Here is a 21,835-nt window from a genome sequence, read left to right as displayed (position 1 = left end):
GCCGCCCGCGCATGCGCAGGCCCGAGGTGGCCCTTGGCGGTCGAAAGGGGATTTCAAGGAGACGGGGGCGACGCGGCTGCGGGCGCCTCCTCGGGGTCGGGGCTACCGCCGTCATGCCGGGGATAGTGGAGCTGCCCACTGTGGAGGATCTGAAAGTGCAGGAGGTGAGGCTCGTCCGGAAGCCAGGCAAGCAGGGCATAGGGCTGCAGCTTTTCGGGCCTGGGCCCAGCTCCGCTTCGTCTCACTGGACTGTGGGCCCTGGGTCCCCCCACCTAATGCCCCCCGACACAGACACAGGTGGATTCCCGGACGCCCCCGGCTCAGCTCCGGGAATCGCCTCACCCCCACCCCATCATGCAGGGGCTCTGTAGAAGTCTCCTCGCCTCCCCCACCCCGACCTCCTGCCATCTGCTTGCCCTTTACGTGAATAATAGTGGTACTTTTTATTAAGCACGAGCCAGGGCCACTTTACTTCCTTTAAAGTCCCTTAATACTCAGACCTCCCTGCGAAGTGAATATGCAACCCCGGGTGTTCACCGCCGAGCGAGAGAGACCGTCGCTTCTAGGTAGCCTAATCGGTACAGTGTTGGAGTGGAGCTAGGAAGCCAAAGCAAAAGGAGATGAAACTGGAGAGTGGAGTTGCTAACAACCCTGGGAGGGTGTTTGGTAATAGGACATTTAGAGCATTCATTTATTCAGGAGATACCATTTGAATAATTGCCATATACACGCACTCTGGAGAATAAGAGCGTCCCTGCCCTCATAGAGCTTATAATCTAATAGGGAGACAGACATAAAGAGGCAGTTACAGTATAGTGAAGTTTGTGCTATGAGAAGTGAAGACAGTATAAACTAATTATAGCAAGTATGACCAAGCCTTTTTTAGAAGTCAGGTAAGGTGCTGGTTCCTTCACGTACATTAATTCATCAAATCCTGCCAGCAACACTATGAGGTAGGATATTATTGGCCTCTTCATGTGAAAGGTAAGAAAACAGGTCCCAAGAGTAGAAGTGATTTTCCCAAAGTCATATAGCTAGTGAGTGGTGGAGCTGGACTATGACTCTAGGTCTGAGTTTCAAACCCGTGCTTTTAAACTATTGTATTATGGGTAAAAGCTCAAAAGAGTGAGAAGACTTTGCAAGACCTTTTGAGTCTAGGGAGACCAGTGCTGTTTGATGTGACTCTAGTGTTGGTGGGAATCAGCTGTTGCTGAGCCCAGAGAGAGGTACCTTGGACTGGAAGGACTGGGAAGCAGCTTCCACAAGGCCAGACTTATTTTAAGGTGACGTGGGAGGGAGAGGTTGAAGATTTTAAGGCAGAGGAGTGTCGTGGCAGGACTGGATAGTAGAAAGACCAGGCTACATAAGAGGACAAGGAGGGCAAAACTAAAAATTGTGTGCCAGAAATTATATCCCAGGCACTCTGTTAAGGGTTTTATCTTCATGACTTCAGTTAATCTTCTCAGATGCCTGTGAGAATGGCAACTATTATTTCCCACAGAGGCATAACTTTTTAGCTGTGTTCAGGGACTCTGGTCAAGTACATTTACGAGAGGGGAGGTTGCCGGTATTCAGTCTTTTGTTTTTTTCGTCCCACCTTGAGGCTGTGTTAGCCTGAAAGTGCTGTATTTTTCATTGAAAGTTTAATTTAACCTGAGGTTCTACTTCCTGCAAGTATTCTATATCTGGAATAATTTGCCTTTAGTGTTCATACCTTTGAACTGAAATACAGATAATTACATAAATAACTACAATGCAAGACAAAGTATGATTAAATCTATGGAAGAGGGGCAGACATGGTTTCAGAGCAGAGAGTAGGATTTGAAGTTGGATCTAAATTCTAGGCCTAACTGCTCAGTTACCTTGATTAGTCACTTGTAGCATCTGCAGACACAGTTATTTTATTTGTAAGATGAAGTGATTCCAGCTGTATAATTCTCTGAGGCTATAAAGGGAACAGAGAAAGCACTTCTCGGGCGTAATGTGGGACTTGGTGAAATGGCATTTGAAGAATAGCATTTATAGGCCAAGACGGACAGACAGGCTTTCTTAAGCGAGGGTTAGATCTGAGAGCGAAGGTGAAGAGATGGGAGGCCACAGATGGGTTCTGGGGACAGTGAGTTCAGTGCTCTGAGACAGCAGCAGGTCCCTTTTTGGAAGTGTCTTGGGTGAGAAGGCTGGATCCAGAAGGCTTTGAATACCCTGTAAAAAGTTTGGGCTTTATTCTGCTGTTAAGCCTGAATCCTTCCAGGGTTTTGTCGCTAATTTGTTTCAGTAGAGTACAATAAGAATTGTCTTCTAGGAAGATCACTCTGGCAGCCCTGTGAAGAATGGATTGAAGAGAGGAAAAGAAAAGGGGGACTAGTCTTGGCAGCTGTTGAAATAACGAGGAGGATATTAATGACCCCAACATAATTGGTGACTGTCCTCACAGAGGGGAAAGAACAGATTTATCTGCAATTGATCAGACTTAGCAGTGACTTAGATATCACAGGCAGGAAAGGTCGGGGAGCCTGTCAGATCTGCAACCTGACAGTGGGACTGGGGAAGCCAGAAGGAGCAGCTTTGAGAGGCAAGTTAAACACATTTTGGACCTTGTTGACACATCCCTGTGAAAGAAGTAGTCAGAAGCTTAGGGCTGGAACCTCCTTGTACAAACTGACAATTTTGAGCAGAAATAATAGCTGATATTTTTGATGTGCTTTCTATGTGCTAGCCACCGTTCTTGATATTTTTACACGTGTGAACTCATTTAATCCTCAACAGTACTATCAAAGGAGTACAGTGATCCCCCATTTTCCATAAATTAAGTCACATAGAAGTCACAGCATAAATTACTATAGAAAGAGGTGCAGACGTGGTTTAAGGAAGAGAGAACAGGACTGGAAGATTGGTTGTAGATTGTAAGACTTTTCCTGCCTCCCTTTCCACACCTGCAGACTGTATAAACCCGCTGTGCAGGGAGGCTGTCATGAGGGTAAATGAGGAAGATGCTGGAATTCTGTGTTCTTTGAGACAAAGGGAGCTGAATGAATTTGAGAGGGTATTCACAGTAAGCAGCTGGGAAGGGATGTTGTTTCTGGTGGAACTCATCCGTCTTTGTGAAGAAGCAGGTGAGGGGACATCTGAAGTCCTTTGCCACCTCAGCGAAGGCTGTGTAATGCAAAGAGGCTTGATTGAAGGTCACAGTCTCTGGATTCCAGCTCTGCGGTTGCCACTGGCCTGCTGTGTCATCTTGGGCACATCTCTGTCCCCAGGAAAGAGATTCAGTGAGTGGTTCTTATCCTTTATTTCCCTGTGACAGAGCATATTTTACACACTTAACAACATGGGTGCCCCTAGATTTTGGTAAGACTTCTACATTTGTAGGAAAGTAAGGCAAAGAATGTCATGACCTTTTTGGGCACAGTGGCTGTGAAGGCATTCGAGTGAATCAGCCATTTAAAGATCTTTTAAGGCATTGGTCAAGGAGGTAAGTACAGCTTAATTTTTTAAATATATTAAGCTTTAAAAAGTTTGAATTTTGATTTTTATTCTCTTGGCTTTGTACAGGTAATATAGCAAGTTAATGTATACCCCTCAATTAACCTAATACACTCTTATAAAAAACTGTAGGGGTGTCTGGGTGGCTCAGTAGATGAAGCGACTGACTCTTGATTTTGGCTCAGGTCGTGATCTCACGGCTCCTGAGATTGAGCCCCACTTTCAGGCTCTGCACTGACAACGTTGAACCTACTTGGGATTCTCTTGTTTCTGGAGCTCTCTGCCCCTCCCTCCCCCCAAATCAATCAATAAGTAAACTTAGAAAAAACACAACTCTATGGGGCACCTGGGTGGCTCAGTTGGTTAAGCATCTGACTCTTGATTTCAGCTCAGGTCATGATCTCACAGTTCATGAGTTCAGGCACCCCGTGGGGCTCTGTCAGGGGCTCTGTGCTCACTGTGTGGAGACTGCTTGAGATTCTCTCCCTCTCTGTCTGCCCCTTTCCTGCTCACACGTGCGCTCTTTCTCAAAATAAGTAAGTAAACTTAAAAAAACAGCTGTCATAAAATTTTACAGATTTTTAAACAAATTTATTAGAATTGTCATGGCAGGTTTCACTTGTATCATACGTTCATCTTTGCTTTGATAATTACAGCAGTTGTAATGTTAGTAGACATCGTCCTAACTATTCTCTTCCCATAGTGTGTAGATGAGTTACTCTCTTCATATTCCCTTGCCTTTTATCTTATTAGTAATTTAACCTAAGCTGTGTGAAAGTCATAAAAAATAAAATTATAAAATTTTTATCATTATAAAAATAATAATTACAACATTATTCTTAAATAAAAATCCTTAATAGAATGCTTATAAATCAAATCCAGTGATATCTTAAAGCATAATGCACTGTCACAGACTAGATTTTATTGTAGCTATAGCGAGAGGTTTTTGGAAGATCTGTTAATTCTCTACATTTATGGATAAAAGAAACCTGAATTTTTCAGTCTTTCTGGAAACAACAGTAAAACAGAATCATCAGAAAGAAACTTCCTTAATGAGGACTATCCAAACAACTATATCCCAGACACCAATAGCAAATATTGAACCAAATTTTGCTTTAAAGTCTAGAAAAAGGCAAGGATGCCTACTGCCATTGCTGTTCATTTGTATTGTCCTAGAGGTTTTAGTCCAAGCAGTAAGATAGGAAAAGAGAAGGAGAAAAAAAAGGATATAACTATCAGAAAAGAAGGTAGTTTTTACTCGTAAGTGGAAGTTTGTCCTCTTTTTTTTTTTTTTTTTTTTAATTTTTTTTTTTTTCAACATTTTTATTTATTTTTGGGACAGAGAGAGACAGAGCATGAACGGGGGAGGGGCAGAGAGAGAGGGAGACACAGAATCGGAAACAGGCTCCAGGCTCTGAGCCATCAGCCCAGAGCCTGACGCGGGGCTCGAACTCACGGACCGCGAGATCGTGACCTGGCTGAAGTCGGACGCTTAACCGACTGCGCCACCCAGGCGCCCCGAAGTTTGTCCTCTTAATCCTCTTGTTGTTGTTTTTTTTTAAGTTTATTTATTTATTTTTGAGAGAGTGTGAGCAGGGGAGGGACAGAGAGGGAGAGAGAGTCCCAAGCCAGCTCCATGCTTAACGTGGAGCCCAGCACTGGGCTTGATCCCATGACTGTGAGATCATGACCCAAGCAGAAACCAAGAGTTGGACGCTCAACCCACCGAGCCACCCAGGCACCCCTTAATCCTCTTGATTTTCTATCAGTAAGATATGGCTAGAGAGAAGATGCAGTGTACAAACAAGCTATTTAGGTAGTATCAAAAAGGTTAAAATACTGAGGAATAAACAACAAATATGCAAGGTTCCTATATGAGGGAAACTATCATTTTAACCAAAGAACATAAGAATGACCTGAGTAAGAGGAGGGACGTAATATGTCTTGGTGAGAAGGCATAATTCATGTAGTCTCGCCTCTACTGTGACTGTCGTATCGTCAGTATTTGGCACAGAGTGAGTGGCTCAACAGATGAGAGCTTTTGTATGGTGCTTAGAGAAAGATCCTCTGGGGAGATAAAAAATTTCAGCAGAGACCTAGTGTTGTAAACATGCTCATTCCCTTCTAATTTAACACATAACTAAACTTTGTGCAGTTCCAGTGCAAATTATTGGATGAGGGGGTTCATCTGAAAGAATAGCCAAAGCGATTTCGAAGGAAGAATAATGAAGAGGGTGGTCCTCCCAGACAACACATGTTCTATTTAAGTTCCAGTAACGCAAGCGTTGTGGAATTGGCCCAGGAAAAGGTAGTACCGAAAAGAGGCCAGCAGAACCCTTGTTGCACAGCAATTAGATGGGCCCTGGACTATGTGCAGCCCTCTTTGAGTGAGCTGTAACTAACTGTTTCTCAAGAAAATGAACCAACCGGAAGGCAAGTGAGAGAGAGTTATGGACTGGTGGCTACCTTGGATATAGTGTGTGATAGGAAAAAATAGAAAATTTTAGTACTTTATCATTAGTAATAACTTTCTGGACTAGATGTTTTTACTGATCCTTTCCAGTCTCATTTTCTGTGACTCTGTGGTCTTCTGGGAATTTTATGTATCCTATAACTTTTTTTTTTTTAGTGTTTATTTTTGAGAGAGAGAGCTCGCACATGCACGCTGGGGAGGGGCAGAGAGAGAGGGCTCCCTGCTGACAGCAGAGAGCCCACCTAGGGGCTTGAACTCACTTGAACTCAGGAACCTTGAGATCATGACTTGAGCTGAACTTGGATGCTTAACCAGCTGAGCCACCCAGGCGCCCCCCTGCCCCATCAGTTTTATTCCTGGAAAGGAGACTCATCAACTCCCCAGAGTTGGTTCCTCTCCTTCCATCACAGAAGCTTCCATCATCTTTCAGAGGTCTACTTTCTCTGTCATAGAGAGCTAAGTGTTCTGTTAGGACTGCCATTTCCTTATGTCTAAAATGGGGAGAGTAATGTCAACCTAATGAGATTATTATGAAGGTGTAGAAAATCATGCATGTGAAAAAGCTTTGTGATCTCTAAAGCAGCAGAGATCATAAAGGTTTATTATGGTAGCCCCATATCTTTAATTTTCTTGGAGTCGGAACAAGTGCTCCCTTTGTGTTCCCTCGGCCTTCAGCAGCAGGAGATGAAGTTGAGGAAGTTGAGATCCTGGTCACAGGTCTGTGGTTTGTCTCCTCCTGTTCCGTTCCCCAGGTGAAAGTCAGTTCTTCGGTGCTGAAAGCTGCCGCCCACCACTATGGAGTTCAGTGTGATAAGCCCAACAAGGAGTTCATGCTCTGTCGCTGGGAAGAGAAAGACCCCAGGCGGTGTTTAGAGGAAGGCAGGCTCGTCAACAAGTGTGCTCTGGACTTCTTCAGGTGAGAGTCTTTGACTTGACATCAGTGCCTGTGGGCTGAAACATCTAGGTATATGTATCTCGGTGAACATCTAGCTAATTAAGTAGAAGGATAATTTTAGTAGGAAGTGTAAGACCTTGAAGTCAGATAGACCAAGGTAAGCATGCAGTAAATGATGCAGTTAGCTTTGTTATTTGTTTTTATTATTTGGCATGTCCTTTAATATCCACGAATCTTAATTTCTAAATCATACAGGATTGTAATGAAAAATTTGTAAAAGTACGTAAAACCAACTCAGCACAGTGCTTGCTAACAGGTGTTCACTAGATTGATGTTACTATGGAACACTCAGTTATTATGGAAAGAAAAGTGTGTACAGAGTCAAGGTATTAAGTAGGCCATTATGCTTAATACCATAAGTAAAACAATCCATATTGCAATTGTAGAAAAATGTTTTGACAGACTCCATTAAAAGGGACAGAAACTCCACTCGAAGGGAATTGGCTTATGTAGCCGTCAAGTCCAGAAGTGGGGCTGGCATCAGGCGGGGCTGGAATCAAAGGGCTTACATAATTTCATAACTACTTGGTATCTTGTTGCCTCTCTTCTCCTTCCCCGATCTCTTAGTTCTGTTTTGTCTGTCAAACTCATTTTCGGAGAGACTCTTTCTTGCTGTGGCAGAAGTGGCCGGCAGCCATCCCACACTGCTGTGCTGCTTGCCTAGACCTGGCCCAAGAGTGTCCTTGTCCAGTGGTGTGAGCATAGGTCCCTGACCTGAGTCTCATTGGCCTGGCTGGTTGATTTCGTATGCCTCTCTTTGAATCAGGTGTGTTTCAGGAGATAAAATGCTGTGATTTGTCAGGCCTAAAGTGGGAAGTGACTTAAATTCATCTAAACTGCATTGCTGAGAGAGAGGGACAGATTGTTCCCCAAAGAAAAATTACAAGGATGTTACAGAAGAATGGGGACTGACTGCTGGCTAGGCAAAACCCACAGATGTCCACTACAATGACGTTAGAGGGAAAAATCAAATTCCTTCACATAATAGCTCCTCTCCTCTTTTGCTTGGTGTCTTTGTCCACATGCAAAGATATTTTTGTGGTTAAAGTCACAGTGTGTCGTTTAAAATTCATTTTTCTGAATTTTTCTGAAACCATGGGGAACATTCTTTCAAGTTGCTAGATTGTCTTTGTGATCATTTTTAATGGCTATTTAATATTCCACCAGTAGGTAAACCAACCATAATTTACCTGTTACAAAGTCATTTTTTTTTTTTTTCAACGTTTTTTATTTATTTTTTTTGGGACAGAGAGAGACAGAGCATGAACGGGGGAGGGGCAGAGAGAGAGAGGGAGACACAGAATCGGAAGCAGGCTCCAGGCTCCGAGCCATCAGCCCAGAGCCCGACGCGGGGCTCGAACTCACAGACCGCGAGATCGTAACCTGGCCGAAGTCGGACGCTTAACCGACTGCGCCACCCAGGCGCCCCACAAAGTCATTTTTAATTCTGTTTTTTTAAAAATGTTTATTTTGAGAGAGAGCATGCACACACGAGTGGGGGAGGGCAAAGAGAGAGAGAGAGGGAGAGAGAGGATCCCAAGCAGGCTCTGCGTCGTGCGCAGAGCCCAACGCAGGGCTCGATCCTGTGATCCTGGGATCATGACCTGGGCCAAAATCAAGAGTCGGAAGCTTAACCGACTGAGCCACCAGGTGCCCCTAATTCCAGATTTTGCTTGTTTTAGATAAATCCTCAGTGGTTACCTTTGTGTGCAGATCTTTTTCTCTTTTTAAGTAATTCCTTGGCATAAATTTCCCAGAGGTGAGATTATTCTGTAAAAAGGCTTTGAATGTAATTTATGGCTTTTGAACTATAGTTGCCATTTAAAAAAAAAAATTGGGTCAGTTTATGCTGCCCTCAGCACTATATCTTGTTGTACCTCACCAGCATTGCATATTATTTAAATATTTGATAGGTACAAAATGGTGTTTTATTCTTGCTTTGGAATTTGCATTGGTTTGATTGCTAACAAGGTTGAATGTGTGTTTATTATTTAAATTTTGCTAAGAGAACTTTGGAAAAATATTTCTGCTTTGGCCCAGAGGTAGTATATTTAAACGTGACATGTTGGGATTTCACAAGCTCCTGAGGTGCCCAGCCGCCTCTGTGAGAGGAATTTTTCACTGCTGATGTTGCTCTTTGCAGGTGTTTGTAGGCAATTGTTTGTTGGGTGTGGATACCAGGGTAACAGGGTCCAGAACTGAGACTAAGTACTGTAATAGTGCTAGTAGCTCTCCCGCTGCCCCCATGCTGGAGGAATAAACCACTTGTACTGGAAACAGTAGGCCACTACCAAAGTGATTGTCAAGTGAGGTGGGTGCAATTTTACGTACCGTGGATGTTGTTGTGGTCGGTGAGGCTAGAGGCAATTCAGAAAAGCTCCCTAGGGCTTTGATATTCTTCCTTCCTTCCTGTTGCACACCCTGCCACCCACAGGTTACACCAGAATCCCTACTGGTCATGGGGCACCTAGGTGGCTCAATTAGTTAAGCGTCTGACTCTTGATTTTGTCTCAGGTGAGATCGAGCCCCAGGTCAGCTCTGTGCTGTCAGCATGGAGCCTGCTTAGGATTCTCTCTCTCTTTCTCTCTCTCTTTTTCTCTCTCTGCCCCCACCCCCACATGTGCACTGTCTCTCTCTTGCTCTCTGTCAAAACAAATAAAGAAGCATTAAAAAGAAAAGAAAGAAGGAAATTGGTGACATTGGTTGCTTCCTAGCAGGGAAACCCAGCAGGAATGGAAAGCAGATTGTTTACTGTGCATTTCCTCCAACCCATGTCTGGGGTTCTTCCCGAGCCATGTTAAATAAGATTCCTGTGTTGAGCGTAGCTAGATTCTTAGAGTATGACAAGTAAGCACTTCCAAATTATGATTCCATTGGGGGAAGGAGGTGCTATGCATATCTTCCACTGCCTCATGTATGGCTTTTACATAAAATAATGGTATTTTATTTTTCCTTGGATTGGCATTTATTGGATTACTAGCAAGGCTGAATAGTAAGAGAAGGGGAATTTTGTAAAATAATTGAGGCTTGTACACAAAAGTTACTTTTTCTTCAACCATGTTTTGGTGGTCACAGAATTAATGAATTACATGCTACCTCCTTTTATTTATTGATTGATTTATTGATTTATTGATTTTTATTTTTTATTTTTTTATATATAATTTATTGTCAAATTGGTTTCCATACAACTCCCAGTGCTCATCCCAACAGGTGCCCCCCTCAATGCCCATCACCCACTTTTCCCTCTCCCCCATCAACACTCAGTTTGTTCTCAGCATTTAAGAGTCTCTTATGGTTTGCCTCCTTCCCTCTCTGTTACTTTTTTCCCCCCATTCCCATCCCCCCTGGTCTTCTGTTAAGTTTCTCAGGATCCACATATGAGTGAAAACATATGGTATCTTTCTGTGCCTGACTTATTTCACTTAGCATAACACTCTCCAGTTCCATCCACATTGCTACAAATGGCCAGATTTCATCCTTTCTCATTGGCAAGTAATATTCCATTGTATATATAAACCACAACTTCTTTATCCGTTCGTCAGTTGATGGACATTTAGGCTCTTTCCATAATTTGGCTACTGTTGAAAGTGCTGCTATAAACATTGGGGTACAAGTGCCCCTATGTATCATCATTCCTGTATCCTTGGGTAAATTCCTAGCAGTGCTATTGGTGGGTCATAGGGTAGATACTATTTTTAATTTTGGGGGGAACCTCCACACTGCTTTCCAGAGCAGCTGCACCAGTTTGCATTCCCACCAACAGTGCAAGAGGGTTCCTGTTTCTCCGCATCCTCTCCAGCATCTATAGTCTCTTGTTTTGTTCATTTTAGCCACTCTGACTGGCGTGAGGTGATATCTGAGTGTGGTTTTGATTTGTATTTCCCTGATGAGGAGCAACGTTGAGCATCTTTTCCTATGCCTGTTGGCCATCTGGATGTCTTCTTTAGAGAGGTGTCTATTCATGTTTTCTGCCCATTTTTTCACTGGATTATTTGTTTTTCGGGTGTGGAGTTTGGTGAGTTCTTTATAGATTTTGGATACTAGCCCTTTATCCCATATGTCATTTGCAAATATCTTTTCCCATTCTGTCGGTTGCCTTTTAGTTTTGTTGATTGTTTCCTTTGCAGTGCAGAAGCTTTTTATCTTGATGAGGTCCCAATAGTTTGTTTTTAATTCCCTTGCCTTTGGGGATGTGTCAAGTAAGAAATTGCTGTGGCTGAGGTCAGAGAGGTTTTTCCCTGCTTTCTCCTCTAGGGTTTTGATGGTTTCCTGTCTCACATTCAGGTCCTTCATCCATCTTGAGTTTATTTTTGTGAATGTGCTACCTCCTTCTTAGCAGAGAGCACCAAATGTAATTTAACTTTCTTAATGACAAGGATGAATCTGTTTTTGTTCAGTCCGTTAATAGAATGAGGACTTTGAGCTCTGGGGAGTGTGGGGTAGTTTGCCTTGACACTGAATGACCCTGGGATCTTCTGCTTGTTAGTATGTGTATTTGCCTTGTATAGTTCTGTCTCTTCCTTTGCCATTGTCCCTCATGCCAATCTCGGATTACGCCTCCTCTTCTAAATTTGGTAGACTGATAATCTTTAGAATTGGATATAAAGAAAAGAATAGGTAGGCCCTAAGTGAGGAGTGCTCTGAGTAAAATCTATGTGCTTAGACCAAATTTTTTTGGCATTTCAGTTCATTTATTTTTGGTACATAAAGAAATTAGGTCTTATTCCTTACAAATCTTTTTTTACATGTTGCTTCTCATCCTGAGGATCTTAAGTTGTCTTGTAAGTGAAGTGAGAGCATCTATTCTCATACCTTTCAAAAAGGAAGGTTATGCATTTGAGGTCTGTACCTATTTCCCCCCACTTTTCTGTTTCTCATTATTTTGCAAAGAGCTACCCCTGACCTAGCCCTCTTTTCCAGGCAGATAAAGCTTCACTGTGCGGAGCCTTTTACCGAATATTGGACCTGCATTGATTACTCCAGCCTGCAGTTACTTCGTCGCTGTCGCAAACAGCAGGCCAAGTTTGACGAGTGTGTGCTGGACAAACTGGGCTGGGTGCGACCTGACCTCGGAGAGCTGTCCAAGGTAAAAAGGTCTCCTGCTGGGGGTTTCCCCCTCTCACTGAGGGGTGGGGGAGGGCAGGAGGTGGTCAGAGAGGGGTCTCTGTGAGTAAAGATACGATGGGAGAAATCTGTGTTTACCAAACAGGTTGATGAGAGGGATTATACACAACCCAGAAGGGAATTTATTTAATACAAATATTCCTTTAAATAGATCTTCTGGCATGTGCAGATTGTTTGTTTAATTAGCTAATTGAAGAACAGAAGGGAGTAGATGAGGATAAACACAAAGTTGGGGCACCGTCAATTGAAAGCATTGAGGTTATTACAGAATTCAGAGAACAAATAGGATCGAGGTTATGCCAGGTTCTTCAGGCCACATTTATCAGGACCTAGGATTTTTAGAAGTATTTCCCTGTAGTTTAAAATGTACGTTTTCTGGGGCACCTGGTTGGCTTCATTGTTTAAGTGTCCAACTCTCAATTTTGACTTTGGTCATGATCTCACGGTTTGTGAGTTTGAGCCCCGTATCCTGGTCTGCACTGGCAGCAAAGAGCCTGCTTGGGATTCCCTCTCCCTCTCTCTCAAAATAAACAAACATCTAAAAAACATAAAAAGCATGTTTTCCTCCTCTTTTTTCTGTATTTCTTGTCTCGGTCATGCCACCACCATCTGTGGAAACCTCAGAAACCTGAGTGTCTTTTCTTCACGTCCCACTCTTTCTTCCTTTATACAGTCGTCAGTTCCCGTAGGGGAACATCTCCTAGATTAGTTTTTGAATCCTCTCACTGTCCCCACATCTTGGACAGGAGTTCTTAACTTGGGCTACGTGAACTTCTGGGAGGGGAGGGTGGTTCAATTCAGATTTTAGAAGACACTGTATCACCTGAAATTGAAGAATTGAGGATATAATTATGTCTCCACTATAGGCATGATCTGTATGGAAAATAAAGACCACTTAAAAAATTTTTTTTTAAGTTTATTTATTTATTTATTAAAAAAAAAATTTTTTTTAACATTTATTCATTTTTGAGAGACAGAGACATAGTGTGAGCAGGGGAGGGGCAGAGAGAGAGGGAGACACAGAATCCAAAGCAGGCTCCAGGCTCCGAGCTGTCACTACAGAGCCTGACGTGGGGTTTAAACTCAGGAACTGCACGAACATGACCTGAATCAAAGTTGGATGCTTAACCGACTGAGCCACTCAGGCGCCCCTTAAGTTTATTTTTAAATTATTTTTAGTAATCTCTGCACCCAACATGGGTCTCGAACTCAAGACTCCAAGATCAAGAATTGCATGTTCTTCTGATCGAGCCAACCAGGAAGTCCAAACACCACTTTTCTTTTTAAAACTTCACGGGCTTACTCTTGCTTGCAGTGTCCTGGCTTACAAGGCCCTTTGTGATCTGACCTATCCCTGCTTCTTGAGCCTCATCATTGTCCCTTCCCCCTGGGACAGATAGGTGGCAAGGTGGGGGAAAACTCAGGTTTGAATGGAGGCAGATAGTACTACCGATCACTATGGGATCCTGCACAAATTGCCAACTGTTTCTCGTCCTACCACATCTACAAAATAGGACCAGTATTCATACCCAGTTTTCTGTGAGGATTAAGCTTGAGAGCGCTTGTGAATCTCTGGCCTAGTGCCTGGCATGTGGGCCCACAATTAATCTTTATTCCCTTGCCTTTCTGTATAGCATCTATGGATGGTTGGATCTCAAGCTTGGGGTCACAAGTAGACAAATGACTTAGCAGTTTTGTTTTGTTTTTTGTATCCAGCCTGATCTCTTCAGATGGCTTCTTTTGCTGTCCTGAACAAATTGCTTTATTTATTTATTTATGTATTTATGTATTTATTTATTTATTTATTATTTAGTCTGTAAGTTTTTTTGCTCTTTTTATGTTCATCGCAATCAATAATTTTTTTTAATATTAAAAGTAAATTATTGTCAAATTGGTTTCTATACAACATCCAGTGCTCATCCCTGAACCGAATTACTTTAAACTGTTGATAATTCTGAGTTGGAAAGCGGCGGGACCTACAGATTTAATAATGAAAACAACCTTTTCTCATTTCTGTCTCTCAAGAAAGGAGAATCAGCAAATCATGCTGATGAGAAAGCATACTGATTCCTGAATCTTTGTGTCAGCCATTTTAAAAACCTATGAAGTATTGCTGTCCTCTTTTCAAAAGTTTGTTTCTTTAAGAGGATTATCAGTTTTAGTCCTACTTAGAATCAGAATCCAGTCTCTTAGAAAGGTAATGACCAGCTGGATAAAGCCCACGTTTTACCTTCATTTACTTCTGCCTTCTGTTTCCCCCAAGTTGCCCTCCTCTCCTTTGCTCTGACCAGTTTCCACTCACTCCTCTGCCCTCAGCTTAGATGCCAATGTCCTTTGAGGTTTCCAGCCTTCCTAGGCATCCTGATAATGTTAATATTGAAAATAACTTTTGGCACTTAACCATAACCTGCTATGCATCAGGCTCCAGACTGTGTATTATCCTAATAGTGGTGTAAGCTAATAGTCCCATTTTAGAGATGGGAAATTGAAGGTCGAGTAGGCTGCTCAAAGTTGTGTACCTAGCAATTAGTTTGACCACTTGCCTCTTCTCCTTTTCTCTTGATATGGTACAGAAGAGGAAGTTGTTTTGTTCTTTCCACAATAATTTGTCCTTTTAAGGGGTCTGTTCACTACTTTAAGTTTGAGAAACATTTTTCTAGATTGATTTCATAAATATTGTAACTTCCTGAAGGGAGCTTCACGTGCCAGCTGGAGGCCTTTGGAGTTACTCTGTCAAGCAGTAAGGAAGCATTAGTGATCTCTGGCAGAGAGATGAGAACACTGTTCTAAAAACAAACCAAAAAAGACTCTGGATCTGTAGTCAGAAGACTTGGGTCCCAGCTCCGGCTCTGACCTGTAGCATGTGTCTTTTCATAGGCAAGTTGGCCTCCTTGTTCTCATCTGTGGACTACAGATAATAATGCCTCACAGGGCAGTTATAGTAATAATTATGCTGTTGTCTTCCTGAAAGCTCCATTCACATTGAATCGTTTTTGGATTTGTGCACATGGGAAGACTCATCAGTCATATAACATGGAGTGGCTCGAAGATCAGACCACTAGATAACAAGACTATTAATAATTATGGCCTTGTCTTTCCATTTCTCTGCATGTTTCCTCATCTTTAAAGGGAGGACGGGGGCGCCTGGGTGGTTCAGTCAGTTAAGCATCCGACTTTGGCTCAGGTCATGATCTCATGATTCATGAGTTCAAGCCCTGCATCAGGCTCTGTGCTGACAGCTCAGAGCCTGGAGCCTGCTTCGGATTCTGTGTCTCCCTCTCTCTCTGCCCCTCTCCTGCTCATACTCTGTCTTTCCCTCTCTCATAAAGAAAGAAAGAAAGAAAGAAAGAAAGAAAGAAAGAAAGAAAGAAAGAGAAAGAAAGAAAGAAAGAAAGAAAGAAAGAAAGAAAGAAAGAAAGAAAGGACATTGGGGAGCTTGGGTGACTCAGTTGGTTAAGCATCGGACTCTTGATGCCTGCTTCGGATTCTGTGTCTCCCTCTCTCTCTGCCCCTCTCCTGCTCATACTCTGTCTTTCCCTCTCTCATAAATAAATAAATAAATAAATAAATAAATAAATAAATAAATAAATAAATAAAGGACATTGGGGAGCTTGGGTGACTCAGTTGGTTAAGCATCGGACTCTTGATGCCTGCTTCGGATTCTGTGTCTCCCTCTCTCTCTGCCCCTCTCCTGCTCATACTCTGTCTTTCCCTCTCTCATAAATAAATAAATAAATAAATAAATAAATAAATAAATAAATAAATAAATAAATAAAGGACATTGGGGAGCTTGGGTGACTCAGTTGGTTAAGCATCAGACTCTTGATTTCGGCTCAGGTCATGATCTCAGGGTCCATGCTGGGCATGGAGCCTGCCTAAGAATCTCTCTACATTTCATGCACTCTCTAAATTAATTAATTAATTAATTAATAAAAAGTGAGAACAATTTCTGCTGGCTTCTGATGGAGATTTTTGTGACCATCGGGGATAATGTGGATGTGACCACCTTCTACCTGTCTCCCTGTTGCCATTGTGCAGTGCTCCACCATCTTGCTAGGCCTGTTGGCTCAACTCTCCCAATTCTGGTCTTGCCCCTCTCCAGTCTAGCTTCTGCACCTTCCAGTCTGCAGATGTGCTTGAGTGGCTTCCCTGCTTCAGTGATGTCTGTCACCCTTGAGTTAAAATTCAACCACTTGTGCACATCATTCAGTACCCTTCATCGTCCGGCCCTGTCTACCAGTGTAGTATGTTACGTAAAAGCACAGGCTTTGGAGTAGGCAGATCTGGCTTTGAGCACTAGTTTTTCCACTATTAGCCAGGTGGCCCCAGGAACCTCTGGAAAAAGGCCTCAGAGGAGTGTGAAAATGAAACGTAATCGGGGGCCCAGCATCGTTTCTAACAAGTGTGTGGTTAGGTGCTTCATCTCCCTCCATTATCCAAGCAACCTTTGGCCATTCTAAGGACATGCCTCTCTGTCTTCCCATGTACTGTTTACTTAGAATGTCTTTCCCTTGCTAATCTGCTGGCTCATGGTTATCCTTTTAAGCTAAACGTTACCTCCCATGAAATAGTTCAGGCCCCTGTCCTTCAGGATGGGTTACGTGTACAGAGTCCTTGCTCCCCAGCACTTAGTTCATGCCTCAGTTATGATAATTCGGTCGGGAGTCTTGGTTGATTTTCTTGTCTGGCTCCCTCAGACTGTGAGCCCTCGAAGACAGTGTGTATCTTGTTTCCTGCTATATCCCTAACTTCTGCCACATGAAATGACCCAAAAAAGGCTTTCTTAAATGTTTGTTCAAGAAGGCTTTCTTAAATGAGTTTAAATGTGGTTTGCTGGGGCTTGAGAAAAGAGGGGTAGTTGGGGCAGCGGGAGCAGAGAGGAAACGCTGGGAGGTGCGTTCTTGGTCACAGACTGCTCCACCTGACCTTCAGCCTTGCCTCTTGCTTCTGTCCTCTTCGCTCCTCACAGGTCACTAAAGTGAAAACAGATCGACCTTTACCGGAGAATCCCTATCACTCGAGAGCAAGACCAGAGCCCAACCCTGAGGTAGAAGGAGACCTGAAGCCTGCCAAACATGGCAGCCGCCTTTTTTTCTGGACCATGTAAAGATGGGTCCGTGGCCCACACTCAGTCACACGCCTGGACGACTGCTGATGAAACTCCCGTGCAGTTTGCATCGACTGATAGAGTTCTTTCCGGGATCAGAAACTTAACAAAAAAGTTAATTTATGTGACTTGGCAGTTATTCTATACCATTTCCTGGCCATTAAAAATTTTAAAGGAAACAGTTGTATTTTATTATGTTTTATATAACCTTTTGGCCTTTAGAGAGGACTTCCCTTTGCTTGTTCTTCTTGTGGTCCTGCCTGTTCCTCTCTCTTCGCTTTAAGTTGGCGATCACCAGTGTGGCGGGGAGCCACGTTAGACCAGGCAGAAATGACTATGTAAAGGACAGGCTCTCTTGCCAGTCTGTGTTCACACATTTTGAAGTCTTCCCTCTCTCCTCATCCAGCAGCACAGACAAGTAGCTTTCCCTAAAGGTCATGCAAGGGAAGCGTCCAAGATAGAAGTGAAGAAACATTCGAGCCTTGTGACTCAGGCCCTGGGAGGGGCCTCCTGGCTGTGGTTTAGGCAGAGTCTTGCTCAAAGTTTCTTAAAGAACCAAACTTCCACCACTTCCCCTTGATATCCCATCCTCAAGCATTATGACCCAGATGTTTTTCCTGATAGACCAGGGAGGTGGAGGCTGAGCTCCCAGCTCCAAAGCCAGGAAGTCGGGAGGTCTGAGTGTCAATTCCAACCTTGGGTGTGTTCCTTAACCTCTTGGGAGAGGTTGAATTTGAGGACAAGCTAAAGGCAACATGCTTATCTACCTCCTGGGCAGGTTAAAGCCACAAGTATTTATAAAGCTTTGGTTCAAAGCACTGTTATGTCTTTATTTTCCCTTTCATTCACTTCCTTTTTCACTACCAGGCTATTTCCTCTACAGCTGACTGGGTCACTTTACACCCTTCTGCTTGTGGCCTTAAATTGCAGATGGCCCTGCATATGTTGTTACAACTCCCTGGGCCTTGGTTTCCATTTGTGGAGCTCCAGAAAGCAGTCGTGTAAGTCTTTCCAAAGGCCTTTCCAACTCCCACTGTAGAGCCTCCAGGCAGGGAGAGTGCTAGGAGGCATTAGAGGAGGTGCAGGGCCTGTCACTGCCCGGAGGGTCCAAACAGGTCAAAGACAAAGCTCTGAGTGATTGGCCCTGCCCCTCCCCACCTTATTCCCCCGCTCCACAGTTGGGAGCACTTGGGGTGAATCTCACTCTCACCTGTTCTGCAAAAGATCTTGCCACCTGCCTTTATCTCATTCTCAAATTTAATGAAAAAGAATAGATTCTTAAATTCTAAAAACAGCTAAGACAGTATCTATTAGCCTCTTCGTGGCCAGGTAATCAGAAGTCACCCGTGGTGGGGAAAGTATGAGCATGGTCACAGATTGGCATTTCTACGATACCTCAGGCTCTGTGTTGCTTCTTAGATTTTTCTGCAAAGGAAACTGGGACCTGCATAAATGATAATAAATATTCATTGAGTTCTGTGCATTATGCCAAGTGCTTCGCACGTATCAACTCTTCCAATGCTCAGCCTTTGAAAGAGATTCTATTTGTCGTGTCCATTCCATCAAGGAACTATAGCTTAAGGAAAGGTTAAGAAGCCCCAGCCTGCCTCAGAAATAGTAGATGTGGAATGCAAATGAAGACTGGCTTCAATGGCCACACTTGTTCTCCAAAGTCTGTGGTTTTCAGCCTTGGATGCACGTGTGAATCACCTGGAGACCTTTAAACACCAATGTCTGGTTCCTACCCCCAGAGATTCTGATTTAATTGGTCTGCAGTATGGACAGGGCCTGGATTTTTTTGGTTTTTTTTTGTTTTTTTTGAAAAATTTTTTTTACATTTATTTTTTTGAAAGAAACAGCACAAGTGGGGGAGGGGCAGAGAGAGAAGGAGACACTGAATCCAAAGCAGGCTCCAGCCTCCGAGCTGTCAGCACAGAGCCCGATGTGGGGCTTGAACTCACAAACTGTGAGATCATGACCTGAGCTGAAGTCAGACGCTCAACGTCAGACGCTCAACCTCAGACGCTCAACCGACTGAGCCACCCAGGCGACCCATTTTTTTTTTTTTTTTTTCAGGGGCTGGAGTTTTTGAAAGCAGTCAAAGTTATTTTAAGGTCCAACCAGGATATAGGCCACTGATAAGTGGCCAGGATAGGCCAGGATAAGTGCTGATAAGTTGGAAGTGGCTAAACTAAGATTTAAACCCAGGTACATCTGATTCCAAAGTCTATATATACTCTTAGTATATACCTCTGTATATAAATCACATGAGATCTTATTAAAATGAGGATTCTGGTTCAATAGGTCTGGAGTAGGTCCTGAGATGTCTAGTGAGCTTCTTGTTGGTGCTGATGCTGCCGGTTCATGGACCACACTTTGGTTAACAAGGGAATAAACCACACTATCTTTGGGTGGAGGATCTGTATACGATTAATCTATCCTGCTGCAGTGTCTAGCACCCTCCCTTGAATGTTAATTCACCTTTTTAGAATCAGAGCAGCAAGTCCTGAACCGTTAATGGCTGCAAATTCAATTGTAGGATGTTTTAACTTTTGCCCAAGTTGGACAGAAGTTCTCGCCTTCCCCCCCCCCCCCACCCCCCACCTTGCTTTGAATTCCTTGAACAAAGAAACTCACGTTTGGCTTTCCTGTATTCTTGATGGAATGACACCACATCACAGCCTTCTAGGACCAAAGAGTCTAAGTAAAGGTAGAACTCCCCAAATCTCTCAGAACAAATGTGTCTCTCAATTTCAGTAGGTAAAAGGTCACGGAACAATTTGAAAGCAGTGCGAAGGATCTCTGAGCAGAGAGAGCTTCCAATAATAAAATCTCCTGGCTGGTTTGGCTTGAGAATAAGGAGACGGATTCCTCACATTTCCGAAGGAAATTTATCTGCCCCTTTTCCTCTGCCCAGCCTGTTCCTGTCTTCCCTATCTGAGTGAATGGTGTCTCCATCCTTCCAGAGTCAAACATGAGACGCACCTTTGACTTCTCACGCCTCTCTGTGTTCTAATCCAACACCCAGCCCTGCTGAGTTCCTTCCATAATCTCTCACATTTGTTACTTCCGCTTTTATCTCACTGTCACTGTCCGGGTTTGTTTTTGTTCCCCTTGCTTGGATTGGTAACACTACTTCCAAATCTGTCTCCTGCCATCGCCTCGCCCCCCGGTCCATCCGACTTGCTGTGTGTGCCTGTGCTGCTCAGAAACCTTCAGTGGCTCCCGAAGGGCTATTAACTAGAGCCCGAATCCTTACTGGCATTCTGACACTCATTATCTGGCCTTAGCCTAGCCCATTTCCCCACCATTATCTTCTCCTTATCATGTGCCCTACAGTCTCCCAAATGCCATTCCTCAAGAGTGTTCTCTGATTTCCAAATCTTCACTGATGCTGCCATCCACTCACTGGGAGACAACCCTTCCCCCACCCCTGCCTCTTGAAAGTCTACCCACTTCTCAAGGCAACCTCTGATGCTGTCTTCCCCAGGAAGTGTCCCCTTCCTAGAGCCAGAAGTGGTCTTTCCTGCCCCTTTGTTCCCATGACACAATATAACATGCGGGTTGAGCACAAGGGCTCTGGAGCTGGGCTGTCTGGATCTGAATCCAGGCTCTGTCAGTTAATAGCTGTGTGACCCTAGGCAAGTCACTTAACTTTTCTGTACTTTATTTTCTTCACCTATAAAATGAGGGGGATAATAATAGTACCTACCTCCTGGGATGATTCTGAGGACCGCACGAGTTACAGGCATCAGATGCTTCATACAGTGTTGATAAATGATAGAGATCGTTAAACACTCTATTTGCGTAACACCTGTCATGGCACTGGGTGTGTCGTATCTCCTCTGGCCTAAGTACTGTAAGATCTGGACTTCTATCTTATTTATATTTCTATATTCTCATGCCCTGCACATGACAGACATCCAGGAAATGATTAACTGTACACCATGTTTATTTTTCCAAAGAACTTCTAAATCCCCTCCTTGCTACGAAACAACAAACAAATGTAGAGATAGGAGTCGATCTTTGAGGTTAAATTGCCATCATAGTAGGGATCAAATCCTAGCTGGGTTGCTTTGGGTGTAATAAAAGATGCATTCTTATGCCCTGAAATCTTATGCCCTGGATCATGACATACTTGGGCGTTAAAATGTGTCAGTTGCTTCTACCACATAGGAAGTCTCAGCTTGGGGTTGGGACATCTTTTTTGTATCTTGCTCATTTGTAATACGTGTCGCCAGGAATTTGTTTAAATAAGATATTGAAATTTACAAATGTATTTACTTTAAAAGACAAAACAGATTCAAGAGATTAGATTAAGTAAGAAGCCCCAGGCTTTATGTGTGAGAAGCAGATCTGTGAGTGGTAAATCTAGGAAGCAAATGGAGGTTGTCGGATTCCAACGGCCACACTCTTGTCCTTCAAAGCCACTGAATCTCAGCCTCAGATGCACATTGGAATCACCAGGAGACATTGAAATAGCGAGGTCTGTCTGGATCCCATACTTCAGATATTCTGGTTGCCCTGTTGTGTGGCCTGGGCATACAGATTTTATGATGAATAATACCACTCAAATATACTTTCTTCCGTGAGAGAAAAGAGTATAGTTGCAGCTAGCATCCAGGAAATACATTAACGCATTCCTTAATTCATTCAGCAAGTATTTTACAGCCTGCTGTGTGCTAGTTATCAT

At 43.4% G+C, this 21,835-nt stretch overlaps 1 protein-coding gene across 1 annotated transcript; it reads left to right on the top strand.

The window, feature by feature from the left end:
- Position 1: 1 nt before the first annotated feature.
- NDUFA8 (NADH:ubiquinone oxidoreductase subunit A8) lies at positions 2-17,321 on the top strand. Its single transcript, XM_086683920.1, has 4 exons — positions 2-164; positions 6,709-6,872; positions 11,832-11,997; positions 17,005-17,321. The coding sequence occupies exons 1-4, from the start codon at positions 12-14 to the stop codon at positions 17,140-17,142; spliced, it is 621 nt and encodes a 206-aa protein (XP_086540046.1). The 5' UTR covers positions 2-11; the 3' UTR covers positions 17,143-17,321.
- Positions 17,322-21,835: the final 4,514 nt, after the last annotated feature.

The sequence above is a fragment of the Puma concolor genome, chromosome D4 (assembly GCF_028749965.1).
Source record: "Puma concolor isolate L17-30 chromosome D4, mPumCon1.1.hap2, whole genome shotgun sequence".
Lineage (NCBI taxonomy): Eukaryota > Metazoa > Chordata > Mammalia > Carnivora > Felidae > Puma > Puma concolor.
This window is presented reverse-complemented; position numbering and strand designations above follow the sequence as displayed.